This window comes from Eretmochelys imbricata, chromosome 26 (genome assembly GCF_965152235.1).
Source record: "Eretmochelys imbricata isolate rEreImb1 chromosome 26, rEreImb1.hap1, whole genome shotgun sequence".
Lineage (NCBI taxonomy): Eukaryota > Metazoa > Chordata > Testudines > Cheloniidae > Eretmochelys > Eretmochelys imbricata.
Genome location: NC_135597.1, coordinates 10,411,606 through 10,427,134, shown reverse-complemented (window position 1 = coordinate 10,427,134; position 15,529 = coordinate 10,411,606). Strand labels below are relative to the sequence as shown.

Below are 15,529 nucleotides of genomic sequence, written 5' to 3'. Positions count from 1 at the left end.
TCAGGATAAAAGAAAAGGAGTACTTGAGGCACCTTAGAGACTAACCAATTTATTTGAGCATAAGCTTTCGTGAGCTACAGCTCACTTTATCAGTGCATCGGATGAAGTGAGCTGTAGCTGACGAAAGCTTATGCTCAAATAAATTGGTTAGTCTCTAAGGTGCCACAAGTACTCCTTTTCTTTTTGCGAATACAGACTAACACGGCTGTTACTCTGATACTCAGGATACTCACTCACTCGCTCTTGGGTTAATTAGTCTCATGTTGACTTTAAAGTACTGTAGTTTTAGAAGGGGATAGAGAGCTCTAGCTTTTGGAAGTCTGGAGGAGTGTTTAAATATGCTCTTCCAACAAGGGGATTCTCTTCTGATCAGAGACTTGATTTAAGCTGGAAATGACGGTGAGACTGGGCTTCTGGATAAAGATAGTTTACCCTCTACTTCTGCATGGCAGTTTAATATAAGGTTAAACAAATAATGGTTACTCTGCATGCTCTCAGGAGTCTTCATGAGCGTGTGAACAGTATTCCATAAACTGTGTAGTGTGTCCATGAGGATATCAAAATTTTTCAATTCACAAAAAATTACTCATGAGGGCCAAAAAGACCCCTTGGTGTCAATTACATGAATTTTTCTGGAGGAAAAATAGTGTATCCAGATTAAAACTGCCTTGAAATTTTACAGGTTATTACTAATTCTCTGCGCCAGAACAAAATAAATGAATGTAATCATTCCTGGGCAAGGTATACACTGCCATGTAATACACATTTAAAAATGTTGTTTAGGTTCTGACATGAAGAACTAAACACTGATTGACAGTAGATAACATATAAAAGCGCAGTCATTTCAGTAATGACACATGCAACATAGAGGAGAAATAATATAATGTTTTAAAATTGACGTGATTTCTGCCAGAAATGGACGTGGATTGCATTCATTTTAACATGTCTGGCTACGTGGTACAGAGGAAGAACTCAAAATGGTGCTCTGTTTCATAATGAAAACTGCAAATGTAATGTGTTTTTCAAATTGCTTTGGATATTATTCCCAGAATTCACTTGAAATTTTTTAATGCTGTTAAGCTAAAAAGCACAAAATCTGAAACACCGAACTCCTAATTTTTGATTACATTCCTTTTCAAATCTGTTGTTGCAGCCTATACTGGAAGCATCCTACTTGTTAATTTTTTATTAGAGTTCACTATTTGTATATGAACTTGTATGTACGGTGTTCCACAGGAGATTAAACCAATCAAGGATGATATAGCAAGAAGAATGATCACCAATAGGAAAAAATACAAGATCCTAAAAAAATCTAGGAAAATATAGTGGCAAGTGTGTCCAGAAAATACTGGTTATCTTTGTTCTCAGTGTAAACAGCGTTATATACCTGAATGGCATGTCTACACAGCAGCATTAGGAAAGTTAAGCCAAGTTAATTGATGGTGTGAATTTAAAGTACATTAAAGCCATGTGGGCTTTCAGGCTGAGTTTAAAGCGCACTGAATCCATATTACTTCTCACCATGAGAGTCCATGGAGTGTTTCAATATGCTTTGAATTCACACCTTCTTAAGTTAATTCAGCTTAATTTTCCTGAGCATCCCTGTGTAGATATGCCCAAAAATAGCAGGTGAATTACGAGGACAGATCAGTTGCTGAAAGCCCATGCAGTCATGGGGGTGTAATCAGTGAAGTTATATTGTTTTTTTAAAAAAAAAAGGTGGGGGCTGAGAATAGTTGAGAACTTAAAAATTGGTCAGTAACAGGCTATGAATCGCAGTGATGTTTGAACCTTGTGATACTCTGAACAAAAAGATCTCTCAATCATATTGGTAGCTGTTTCCATTGCTTCACACTGACTCTCACATTCTAGGGTTCAGAGTGATGTTTCGGGTTGTTCTGTTTGCTGGTTCTACGGGTGATTTTGTTGATTTTATATGTGGGTTGTATTGTGCTGGGAGAGTTGTTTGGATTTCTGCTGGTGGCGAATGAAGGGGTGTGTGCAGTAGTCAAGGCTATACGTATTTGGAATTATTCTGTAAGATGGTTGTGGTGTTGCTGTGTGTGGTTGTATCTGGGAAGGCATAGTTGTGTTGGGAGTTTTATGTTGGGCGTACGAGTGTGGCAGTTGAGCCGGTTAACCCAGCATCTAGGCAAGTCTCCCCTGTACAACTAATAAAATTGTTGCACATAAATTAGTGGTAGCATAAGGGTAACTATCCACAGTGACTCCAAAAGCTTTTTTTCACGAGTGACAACGGCTAATATAGACCTCATCATTTGGTATGTTGCATGACCTCTGATGTCATAGTGGTTTAGGAGTCTTGGTGTGGCATAGACACACACCTTATGGTGGCTGTACAAGGCACAGGTGTAATTTCATAAAGTCAAAATGGCTGAGAACTTAAAAACTGGACTGTAATAGACCACCAAATCCAGTGATGATTCAACCTGAATCATAGAAGATGAGGATTGGAAGAGACGTCAGGAGATGATCTAGTCCAACCCCCTGCTCAAAGCAGGACCAACCCCAACTAAATCATTCCAGCCAAGGCTTTGTCAAGCCGGGCCTTAAAAACCTCTAAGGATGGAGATTCCACCACCTCCCTAGGGAACCCATTCCAGTGCTTCACCACCCTCCTAGTGAAATAGTTTTTCCTGATATCCAACCTAGACCTCTCCCAGTGCAACATGAGACCATTGCTCCTTGTTCTGTCATCTGTCACAAATGACAACAGCCGAGCTCCATCCTCTTTGGAACCCCCCTTCAGGTAGTTGAAGGCTGCTATCAAATCCCCCCTCACTCTTCTCTTCTGCAGACTAAATAAGCCCAGTTCCCTCAGCCTCTCCTCATCAGTCACGTGCCCCTGCCCCTTAATAATTTTCGTTGCCCTCTGCTGGACTCCCTCCAGTTTGTCCACATCCTTTCTGCAGCAGGGGCCCCAAAACTGGACGCAATGCTCCAGATTATTTAAGCTCAGTACCAGTGTGGACACAAGAACAAATGGATATGAACTGGTCATTGGGAAGTTTAGACTTGAAATTAGACGAAGGTTTCTAACCATCAGAGGAGTGAAGTTTTGGAATAGCCTTCCAAGGGAAGCAGTGGGGGCAAAAGATCTATCTGGCTTTAAGATTAAATGCGATAAGTTTGTGGAGGAGATGGTATGATGGGAAACATGATTTTTGGCAATTAATTAATCTTTAAATATTCATGGTAAATAGGCCTAATGGCCTGTGATGGGATGTTAGATGGGGTGGGATCTGAGTTACTACAGAGAATTCTTTCCTGGGTATCTGGCTGGTGAATCTTGCCCATATGCTCAGGGTTCAGCTGATCGCCATATTTGGGGTCGCGAAGGAATTTTCCTCCAGGGCAGATTGGAGTCACTTGCTGGAGGATTCTCTGCTCCTTGAAGTCTTTAAACCACAATTCGAGGACTTCAGTAGCTCAGACACTGGTGAGAGGTTTTTTGCAGGAGTGGGTGGGTGAGATTATGTGGCCTGCATTGTGCAGGAGGTCAGACTAGATGATCATAAGGGTCCCTTCTGACCTTAGCATCTATGAATCTGTGGCCTCATCAGTGCCAAATAGAGGGGAATAATCACTTCCCTTGATCTGCTGGCAATGCTCCTACTAATGCAGCCCAATATGCGTTAGCCGCCTTGGCAACAAGGGTGCACTGCTGACTCCTGTCCAACTTCTCATCCACTGTAATCCCCAGGTTCTTCTCTGCAGAACTGCCGCTGAGCCAGTCGGTCCCCAGCCTGTAGCAGCGCATGGGATTCTTCCATCCTAAGTGCAGGACTCTGCACTTGTTCTTGTTGAACCTCATCAGATTTCTTTTGGCCCAATCCCCCAATTCATCTGCATCACTCTGGACCCTATCCCTACTCTCCAGCATATCTACCTCTCCCCCCAGCTTCGTGTCATCCATGAACTTGATGAGGGTGCAATCCATCCCATCATCCAGATCATTAATGAAGATGTTGAACAAAACTGGCCCCAGGACCGACCCCTGAGGCACTCTACTTGATACTGGTTGCCAATTGGACATCAAGGTGTTGATCACGACCCATTGAGCCTGACGATCTAGCCAGATTTCTGTCCACCTTATAGTCCATTCATCCAATCCATACGTCTTTAACTTGCTGGCAAGAATACTGTGGGAGACCATATCAAAAGCTTTGCTAAAGTCAAACTGTATCACGTCTAACGCTTTCCCCATATCCACAGAGCCAGTTACTTCATCATAGAAGGCAATCAGGTTGGTCAGGCATGACTTGCCCTTGGTGAATCCATGTTGACTGTTCCTGATCACCTTCCTCTCCAAGTGCTTCAAAATGTATTCCTTGAGGACCTGCTCCATTTTTCTTCCAAGGACAGGGGTGAGACAGACAAGTCTGTAGTTCTCCAATTTCTCCTTCTTCCCCTTTTTTTTCTAGAGATGGGCACTAGATTTGCCTTTTTCCAGTCATCTGGGACCTCCCCCGATCACCATGAGTTTTCAAAGATAATGGCCAATGGCTCTGCAATCACATCAGCCAACTCTCTCGGCACCCTTGGATGCATTGCGTCCGGCCCCATAGACTCGTGCATGTCCAGCTTTTCTAAATAGTCCTTAACCTGTTCTTTCACTACTGAGGGCTGCTCACCTTCTCCCCGTAGGGTGCTGTCCAGTGCAGCAGTCTGGGAGCTGACCTTGTCTGTGAAGACTGAGGCAAAAAAGAGCATTGAGTGAGTACATTAGCTTTTTTCACATCATCTGTCACTAGGTTGCCTCCCCCATTCAGTAAGGGTCCTCCTACACTTTCCCTGACCACCTTCTTGTTGCGAACATACCTGTAGAAACTCTTCTTGTTACCCTTCATATCCCTTGCTAGCTGCAACTCCAGTTGTGCTTTGGCCTTCCTGATTGCATCCCTGCATGCTCGAGCAATGTGTTTATATTCCTCCCTAGTCATCTGTCCAGGTTTCCACTTCTTGTAAGCTTCCTGTTTGTGTTGAAGCTCACAGAAGATTTCACTCTTAAGCCAAGCTGGTCGCCTGCCATATTTGCTATTCTTTGTGCACATCGGGATGGTTTGTTCCTGCGCCCTCAATAAGGCTTCTTTAAAATACAGCCAGCTCTCCTCGACTCCTTTCCCCCTCATATTAGCTTCCCAGGGGATCCTGCCCGTCAGTTCCCTGAGGGAGTCAGTCTGCTTTTCTGAAGTCCAGGGTCCATATTCTGCTGCTCTCCTTTCTTGCTTCCTGGTGATATTCTGAACAAGAAGAGCTGTCAGCCATGCTTGTAGCTGCTTCCGTTGCGTCACACCGGCTTTGTCTACGCTAGCGCTCTCCTGCTGACATAGCTACCGCCATTTGTTGGGGGTGGTTTAATTATGCTGGCAGGAGACCTCTCTCCTGCTGGCATAGAGCAGCTATACAGGAGAGCTTAGTGCTGCAGTGGTACAGCTGTGTTACTGTAAGAGCCGTCGTATAGACATAGCCGTTGACTCCACAGAAATTCTTAGCTTCAGATGGATGGGATGTTCCTGGAATCGTAATTCTATAGATTATTTTGTATGACAGTCGAAATACCGTACCACTTGAAAATACTATGTTCTCTTTTGAAGACTAGTTCTAAAGCACCCTCATCTCAAAACCCAGGTAAGAAACTAACTCAGTACCCAAGAGTCACCTAAATGTCCTTTGAATCTATTTTTAAAAGGCCAAATTTTTTATTAGTTTTTTGGGGTACTTGCCAAGCCCTTTATCCACTTCTCTGTACAGTCCCAACATTTCTGTTGAGCAAAGACACCTATTTCATAAAGGATTTTTAGCGATGATACTCAAAAGTATTGCATCAGGGATTTGAAACATACTTGCCTTGTAAGCATCTGAATGGTGCTGTTTGTTGAGTGCTAAGCCTTTTTTCCGAGATATTGCAGACCTTTGTTACGTTTTAGTCCCTGTCATGGAAAACTTGTTGTAAAGGACTCGTGTACAGTAAAAGGAAAACAAATTGTAAGCTGCCTTTTAACTGAAGGAGGCTCCAGTTTGGGATACCCTGTGGAAAATCTGTTCTCCCAGACTGAACTAGAAAAATAGTTTAAAAAATAAAATAAGTACAGTGTTTAAGGACCTGATCTTGCAAGCGTGGATCCTCACACCGTGCAGAGCAAAGCTGTCCCTCCTTCATGTGGGCTCAGGGTTTTGCCCACCTGGAACAGTTTGCAGAATGGGGACCTAAACTGTTAATTTACAAATTTATAAGGCTCCTATCTAAGCACCAATTATAAGATTAATTACTTGGGCAAATCCTGTGAGCCAATCGGAGTTAAGGGGAATTGGCATCTTGTAGGATTGTTCCCCAATCAGTATTTTGCTCAAGTTATATATATTAATTTCAGTACATATTGGGCTTTATTAACCTTGAGTTATGTCAGCTAGACAGGTTTTGGGGCACCACCATATAATTATTGTGACACTTGTCAGCATAACTGGAAGGATAATCCTTCAACTAGAAGTTAGGTTTCTTTGAGCTTTGTTTTTTTCAGTCTTTCATAACTTGGTCATGAACTTTCATGTTGGGATTAAATTTTTACCCTCCAGCAGAGAAATACTTCATTTTAAAAACCAGAATGTTGCAGGCTAGATTAGGCTGATAGATAACACAACTTTATTATTTATGGTAGTGCCTAGAGGCCTCAATCACACGTGACAGCCCCATTTTGTTAGTCACTCTACCAAGAAAATGAGTTTCTGCCCTAAACAGTTTATAATCTAAATGTAAAAAAACTAGTTTCTTGCTTTTTAATACGTGAACATAAACTGCAGCTTTGTTTAATCAGGAAAAACTAATGTTCATGCTGAATAGTTAAAAGTATGTCCATTTTGTGGACTTGATACAATTGTGCCCAGAGTCTGATTTCTGTGGGACTTGAAATATTAATTATTGTGACAGCATATGTCAGAATGTCTGTAAAAGAGCAGTTGTGTTGTAAAAAGAAAAGGAGTACTTGTGGCACCTTAGAGATAAACAAATTTATTTGAGCATAAGCTTTCGTGAGCTACAGCTCATTTCATCGGATGCAGTTGTGTTGTGTTCATGTGTATTAAGACAAATATGCAAAAGGTGACTCACATTTACTCAGTCGAAAGGATCTTGATATCATGGAAATGTCTCCTTAAAAATCTGTACTTCAGCTAGAGAAATTTAAACACTGAAATTTGTCATTACTGACTTGACAATTGACCAAAGCCAGTAACAATCAGGATAAAGCTACCATTCCGTGATTAATTGGGAGTTGCCTTGCTTTTGTCTTTAATTGGTTATCTGGCAAGTGACAGCTATACCCAGTAAGTGAACTTGGTTAATTAGAGCCTCAACAACATTCCACATTCCATAATTACCTGTTTCAGTAGTTAAGAATGTTGAAAACCAGTCTTGTTTCTCTAATCAGGTCAATTCAGTGTTTGTCGAAGGCAGAATTTCTTTTACAATGTCGGGGGGGGGTGTCCCCACTATCTTGTGTGGCATGAGTCTCCCTTGATACTCTCTGGCAGCCATACTCTTGAGTCCTCCCCTCCTTCTCACCTCTTTAAATGTAAATGTCTGCTGGCAGCCAAATTGTATGGGATCTTGTTCTTCTGAATGCAGTCTCCTCCCTTGCTCCCTCTTTAATATGCCTTCACAAAGGATCTGCTGCAGAACAATGTAGACTACTTGGCTTAGGTGCAGTTCTTTTCGAGATAACAAAGTAAATCCAGTGATTTGGTTACAGGCCTAAAGTTTTCATGGCTTTCTGCCTGGTACAGCAGGACTTGAAAGCTGTCCTTAATTGCAGTCTGTTGGTTTTAATGCTGCAGTATTGCTAAAATTGTATATTGGCAAGCTAAAGAAGGATGACCTCGAATATTAATCTTTTCCACTTTCCAGTCGGTTTCCAAACGATATTTTCTGTCTTATCAGTACATATACTGAAATGTTAAGAGTCAGTTTTCCAGGCCACAACTCTGTCTCAAGCCCATAGGGAAAAGAAATATTTTCAAACTCAGAACCTGAGGTTAGAGATGTCTACATCACAGGGTCCCTAAATATAGTATGTCTTGATTTTCTGAGGTGCTAAGCACTCTCAACTACCATTGAAGCCAATGGAAGTTTCAGAGGCTTGGTACCTCTGAAAATCAGACCACTGTAATATAGATGTTCTGGGCTTATTTTACATTGCAGCAAAGCTAAGTGTTGTTGATCTTAGTTCAAATATCTGCTAGTAGAGCAGGCATGACCTGTATCAACTTGTGGAAGAGGCCAGTTAGTGGCGTACATCAACATTAGGGCTAAATTAAAGAAAAAAAAAATAAATTTCTTTAGCCTATAATTAAGATGATTCACTCCTCTCTGAATGTGTCATCTTACAGTATTCTGGGCTTCTTAGCGTGAGGTTGATGGAACTCACTTAGCTCTTGAGGTTTCTTTGGCCTTTAAGGGCAGCTGTCTCCCACTCCACCTCCCTTCTCAGGGCATGTGGCACATCCCATAAGAGCTTTGCAGCCCACGTCTCCCTTCCTTTTCTCTCCCCCCCGACCCCAGGAACAAAAACGCATTGCCCAGTGCTCCAGCGCAGGGCAGTACCTTAGGGCTAGTCTGCACTAGAAGTGCTACAGGTGTGGATTATTCACACCCCTGAGTGACATAAATTATACCGAAGTAAGTGGTGGTGTATACAAGCAGTTAGTGTCCCACCGTAAGGCTGGGCACCTTAAGGGTTACCACAGTGGCTGTATTCTAGTACCGTAGATCACTCTCCCTCTTCACTCGTAGGTGTGGCAGGGGACGTTCAATTTGTCCTTTGAGTCCTCTGTTGCCCCACCCAAACAAACCAAATGTAAATCATAGTCAAAAAGGAAAACTCCTCGAGGCCAAGAATGTCCACTTGACATGAAGTGGAATCCACCTACTTCTTAGAGAAGCTGGATACTACTTGTTCACAACATGAGAAATGTAAATTACTAGGGACCTAGACGTTAGTCAGCCTCTGTCGAGTTTTACAGTACTTGTGGGGAATCAAACTTCATTAAAATGTAGTAATTTTCCATAGCCTCTTGCCGTGATCCTTCTGGGTAGTTCATTCTGGTAGTTCAGCAGAATTGTAAAACTTTTCAAATCCCACAAAGATCTGCGTCCGACCCCTCTCTTTATTGTCTTGTAAATTTTGCTGTCTGAATTTAATTATTACATAAATACCATAAAGCTGCTGCTTGTGTAAAAGTTCTGAAAAAATTCCATCAGCTGAATGTCTTCAGATTTTTACCATGGTGATAGAGGATTGTCAAACCAGAATTTTAGGCTTGAAGTCAGCATTTCAGCGATGAGATGAATTTAGGATTTCAAAATCCTACAGGATTGAAAGTGCTCTTAGTGTTCAAATAAAGCAGTTTAAACAAGGCTGTGGACCTGGGGTTCCTAGCTAGGCATCTGCCAAATGGATTAATGTTTAAGTATGATTTTGGAAAAGAAGTGAACAGATCAAAAACACCCAAGCATTTACAATACATCCTGAATGCAGTGCAGTCTTCATTTCAGAATAAACTGCTCATTTTTGTGATTTCTGTTGTTGCCAAGCCCTTGGTAGTTTTCAGCTTGTGAAATCTAACAGCTTATTTATTGAGAGCTGGCATCTTAAGTTTTCAGTAGCTCGAAAGAAAGACATTGTAATTGCTGAAAGCAGCTCGCAGTCTAGAGGACAGAGATTACTTTTTTAATATCTGTGCTTTAATTAACACTGTACTTAAAAGGTGATGGTCCTTCTCTCCTCTCCATGTCTTTCCTAAAAGAAACTCTAATACTGTAATATGTGTTGTAGAAATGAATGTAAATATGTTTTTACTTATTTTTTTTTGTTCTCTGGTTCATAAGGGAGTTCTTTGAGTCAAGTGGGAAGAAGCAAGGATGACGATAAAGATCTTTCATCCATTTCAAGTAAACCCCTTTCAGCCTCTGTAAGGGATAAACCGCAGACATGTGTCTTGGGTATAAAAGCCAATTTAAGCAGCCTAAAAGATTGAAAAAAGAAAAGGAGTACTTGTGGCACCTTAGAGACGAACCAATTTATTTGAGCATAAGCTTTCGTGAGCTACAGCTCACTTCATTGGATGCAACTGCGAAAGATTGAAGTTTTTCACAAGACCCCACAACTCTGAATCTGAACAAATACTCTTCCAGCACAATTTTCTGTTTGTATGTTAATGACCTTTTCACTCTAAGGTTCCCATTTCCCAACTTCATAAAGTTGGGAAAGTTTTTGCAATTGAAATATTCACAAGAAGATAACTTAATGCTGTAATGACAAACTGGGAGAATGTTGGTATTCTAAAAAGAATACTATATGTGGCTTACCTTGTTCAGCTGGGTATTATCTGCCTGAATGCAGATAGTTAAATTTAAGGGGGTAAAAGAACCCAGGAAAGATAAAACCCAGAACCCAGGAAAAGTAAAACAAACCCAGTTTCAAAGGAGTTAAGATAATGGCTGGGCCATCAATTGGTGGGAGAATTTACCTTCCAGACTCTATCCAAGGTAGGGTGCTTTATGCTGCCAAAGGCTGAACCTAAAGGGTTCATGTGGAGAAAATGAAAAGGAGCACTGCATCACCTAACTTGGAATTGCTGACTCGGGCTTGGGGTGCTTGCCAAATTTAAAGTGTAGGCGTTAGGGCTCGGGCAAGAGCCTGAGCCCTGAGACCCTGCAAAGCGGATCTCAGAGCCTGGGCTTCAGCCCATCCGTAATGTCTACACTGCTGTTTTTAGCCCCACAGGCAAAGCCTCATGGATCCTTATCAGCTGACCAGCTGACCATGAGACTTGGTGCTATGAGTTTTTTATCACAGCGCAGACACCCTATTAGATCAAAAGATCCTAACTGGTTAAAGGCTAACCCTGGCAGGAAGGGAGAGGGCAAGTGATCAGAGAGGCTGACCAGGATATGGCAGCACAAAAAACTCTCTGACTGACACAGGAGATATGTCTACCCAAACTGCATCTATCTATCTACCTATCTATCTACCTACCTATCTACACACACTATGACATACCCATGCTAGCATTGCTAAATAAAACAATATAGTGGAGATGTGGTGACATGGGCTTCAGTGCGGACAGTATAAGCCTGCCCAGAAATCTGGGCACCTATTAAGGCATTGCTTAAGCCAGCGCTGCTTCATCTACACTTCTATTTTTAGCAATGCTGCAGTGGGTAAAAGGACAGTATGGCCTTATAAATGCTTATGTTGCTTTAGTGATTAGAACTAGTCTAACTTTTCGGTCTGAAAAAATTTCCTATCAAAATGTGCTCCGTGAACTGTTTGCTACTTTCTTTTCTGGAGATGGTCAGTAGCCAATATAAATTGTGAGTTTGATTCGCCAGTCCTCATTTGCTCTTCAGTTGACTATAATCTAACACTGAGCATATGGCTGCATATATTTGTTGACTAATAACTGGAAATAAAAGAAATTTAAAAACTCTGGAAATTTCCACTACATGCACCCGACCAAGTGGGTATTCACCCACAAAAGCTTTTGCTCCAATACGTCTATTAGTCTTGTAAGGTGCCACAGGACTCTTTGCTGCTTTTAGAAATAGAGGGTGAAACCTGTTTACATTACTATTAGGCAAGGGGGTTTGGGTATTCCTGCCGGTGCTCCCCACTCCCATTCTCCATCCATTGTATTGTAGTTCAAAGAAATTACCAAAATAATTGAAACCAGAGTGATTATATTGTATTATTTTGACAAATAAAATATGCAGAATGTTGCAGAATTTTAAAGTACTATGTGCCAAATTTTTAATTTTTGGTTCTGAATCTTTATTTTTTGGTGCTGAAACTTTAATGTTTTGGCACAGAATTCCCCCAGGAGTAAGTTTAGACTGGTATAATTTATTACTCTTTCTCTTCCTGTACAGGAATAAACTATACTGGTCTTTAGTTAAAGTGGCACACTGTGCGTGTAGTCAAAAACTTAGTCACTCTCACTGTTTTTCCTTGTAAGTAACTTTTTTGCACAAAGAACAGCAATCTCTATCCCATTTTTGTTTTCCTTTTTGTTTCTTTTGTAATTCTGTGGGTTTAAAAAAAATATCCATAACCACACCATGTCTCTTTCTCATCTTTGTGTTCTCTTCTATTTTTGTGCCATCCAGACACGATGAACGTCTCCAGTAGGTTTTTCACTAACATTTACCACATTATTTTTGGAGCTGTCAACAGTGTCAACAAATTAGAAGCAAACTAGTTACTCTCCATCTCTGGAAGGTCATATTTTTCGAGTGGAAATATGTGCATCTGGTGGGGATTGAAACATTTAGTTTATAAAAGGGTGTTCCAAACACTCAGCACTTGGGCTGGCTCTCTTTTTTTGTTTTTTTAATTTAAAGTTCCAACTACAAGAACGAGTTGCCTGTATCCCCTTAATGTTTTGTTTTAATTTAATTACTGGCTCTTATTAGCTAAGCCTTTGAGTTAAGAAAACACTGTACTACTTTTGAGCCCATTTCACTTTTCTAGTAGGAGCGCTTCACTTTCATTTCAATGCTCAAATAGCACTTTTTTTATATCTGTGTTTATTTTTTGGCTGTCTAAATGTCAAATTATTTTTAAAACTAAATTGTTTGCCAACCAGAGTAACCAGAATCGACTAGCAAATGGACAGTTCTTAAACTGGAACTAGCTCTTAAATATTGAGGTATTGTATAATTATTCCGGACACAGCCCCAGCTCTGCCATGTGCAGAACAGATCACACTTCAAGTGTCATTATTACTGCAGTTGCATCAGACATTAAACTCCTGGCATTTTGCTAGACAACCTTTAGGAAAGAGAATAAACAGTCAATACTTGGTTGGGACTAGTTATGTGGCTGTTTTGAGATTTGTTCCTCTTGACTTCTTTTTGAATATTCATTCACTGCCTTTCCACCTCAGGAATTTAATTGAAAATGTCATTGCCAGTGTACCATAGGTTTTTCTTCTGTTTCAATTTTGTGGCTGCTTTCACAGAAATTTCCCTTGATAGTCCTTTTTTTTTTTTTTGGTGGGGAGTATTTTTCTCATTCCTCTTTGTGATCTGTCATATTCTTTCTCTGTGGTTTAGTCTTTTTGCATTTTGCCTGTAACTGATTTTTATTTTCAGGTGTCTGATGATAGAATATCACCAAATACATTAAATAATGTCAAAACAGGGCTTATCTGGCCCGGGAACTTAGTGGTGATGTTCTGCATTGCCAGTTGGGGAATTGGGGTTGAATATTCAGGCTGTGTTTTCACTCTTGGGGATGGCAGGTTTTGGATTGTTGCAAGAGCTGGGATGTTTATCTAAGTAGGGAACATGGGGGCGGGTACATTGCAGTGGTCGGTTTGGCAAATTAAAAGGAGACGAATTACAGAAGATTTTTCTTTTAATGTCCCCATCCCAAAGGGAGTAAGGGAACAAATATGTTACACAGTGTTATGTAAAATGCATATTCAGTTCTGTAGAGGCCCTAAAACAATCACTTTTGCATCCTCGAACAGCTGTCTTCTCCAACAAACTTTTTGAACTAAATTTCTATAACCAGCAATGGGCTCTAATATCTTCAATCTTAGGTTAAAACAAAGTTTCTATAGCAGAGGAATGTGCTCAACATGAGGCTCAGTAAGCTAAATGTGTGTTTTTCCTATTTTAAAATGGCAGCAGGGGGTTACCTTGAAAGATCAGGTTTACCTGTGTCTAGGTCTGTAGGATTTACTTCTTGAAGAAGCGTAACTGGCAGGAACAAATAATGGCTAATTGCATCATCATACTTCCACACCCTAAAGGATGGGATTTTTCTGGTTGCAGAAAGTTTTTTACAAATGGTCCTAATCCATCTAAATTAGTGGAATTAAAAAAACCCTAAAAATACAAGTCTCCAGTACTTTGAAGGTGGTGAAAATAACTTTTTCAAGATACGAGGTACATCCCTCCCTCTCAGGAAACGACTGTTCAGCATGAGAGAATAATCAAAGAAACCCTTCCCAAGGGAAACCTCTCTCGCTTAAACACTCAAGATAAAGTACATGGGTATTATAGTAAATTGCAGATGTGTGTCTATGTAGGCTAGTGTAACATGTAAAACATTGTTCACATTGGGATTTCAGACAGTAATAGTGTACAGAATGCTGCAAATGGTGTTTGTAAGTCAATGACGCTCCAGATTTTGGGGAAAGGGTGAGCAAACCAGTAAGTGGCCTTGATTTGTATCCAAAATTGGGAGAAATTAAAGATCTCTATTTTTTTTGGCAGAGCCTAAACTTTTAGCAGGCTGTATGTTGGAGAGCTAAAATTGGGGTTGCTTTCTTTCAGGTTTTTATGGGAGACGTGGATCATCGTAATGTTCCATATGGGATGTTCGATAAAGCGGTACTGCACTCACAACGGTTGTGGCTGTTACTGAATTTTATAAAACAGTGACTTTTTTTTTTTTGGTTTCATAAAGTATTACAAATATGCTTCGTCATCATGAAAAAAAATTTCATTAGTTTCACTTCTTTGTTTCTAGGTGCCATCGAAGCTAAAGGTAATTCCAGGACCTAATGCTTGAACTTGACTACTAGGTGCCGTTCTAACTTCCGGGGGTGCTGCTGTCTGTAAACTGCCCTGTTCTTCTCCACCTTCCCGTCTCATAAAATTCAACTGAGCTACTGTGTGACGGTCCTCAGCATTCTGGAAACCATGGGGATTGGCAAGAACACTGCTTCTAAATCAGTGGAGACTGGAAGCTCAACAGAGGGCAAATATGAAGATGAATCTAAGCATCCTGCCTTCTTCACTCTACCTGTAAGTAAAATATTCAAGAATGTTCTTCCTTAAATAATATGTAAAAAGTTTTTGTATTGTTCACTTATCAGGGTTTATGTTGGCTTAAGTATAGTGTCCAGATACGCAGTTAAGCTTTTTTAGATATACAAATTCTGAGTGGCATTGCATTATGAAGAGACTTTTACTAGATCAGTGAGCTAAATTCTTGAATCCTCAATGTCTATTGTGATATAGCTCTCTGACACGTCTCAAGATATGTTTCTTGGTAAGTATACACCTACTCACCCTTTTTTGGGGAAGAATCTTGTCTTAAAATCGTCTGGCTAAATTGCATCTATTGAGAGGAAATTGAGGCTGTAATTTGTCTGGAAATAGAATTTTATTGAAGTAGGGAAAGTAGTTCCATATTATGAATAGTTGCAATGAATATGTTTTTGTTCAGAAAAACAAACACTAACAATGTGTGCAGTGATGGCATTACTTAGATGAAAAGAAATTTTATTTTAACTGAGGTGAAAAGTAAATGACACTGAATTATTCCAGACAGTGCCATGGTTCCTTTCATGCTGAAGGATTGTGCCGTAGGTACAAAACCACTTTGAGGTAATTTATTTTAGTAGCTTTTCCGGAAGCATAGTTATGCTAACTGCAACCCTGTTTAAATGTTTTTAATAGGTGAGTTTTAGCACCAAACCTCCATAACTGTGCTGT

At 40.5% G+C, this 15,529-nt stretch overlaps 1 protein-coding gene across 3 annotated transcripts in view; it reads left to right on the top strand.

The window, feature by feature from the left end:
• The window catches only part of SLC23A2 (solute carrier family 23 member 2), a 102,539-nt gene that overhangs the window by 23,845 nt on the left and 63,165 nt on the right, over positions 1-15,529 (top strand). For 2 of the 3 annotated variants that reach the window (XM_077805601.1, XM_077805599.1), the window contains one exon: positions 14,559-14,836. In XM_077805601.1, the coding sequence (XP_077661727.1) occupies positions 14,732-14,836 (105 nt within the window). In that variant the 5' untranslated portion in view covers positions 14,559-14,731. Of the gene's footprint in view, positions 1-14,362; positions 14,420-14,558; positions 14,837-15,529 lie in introns of all 3 variants that reach the window. The other variant, XM_077805600.1, reaches the window with a different exon arrangement.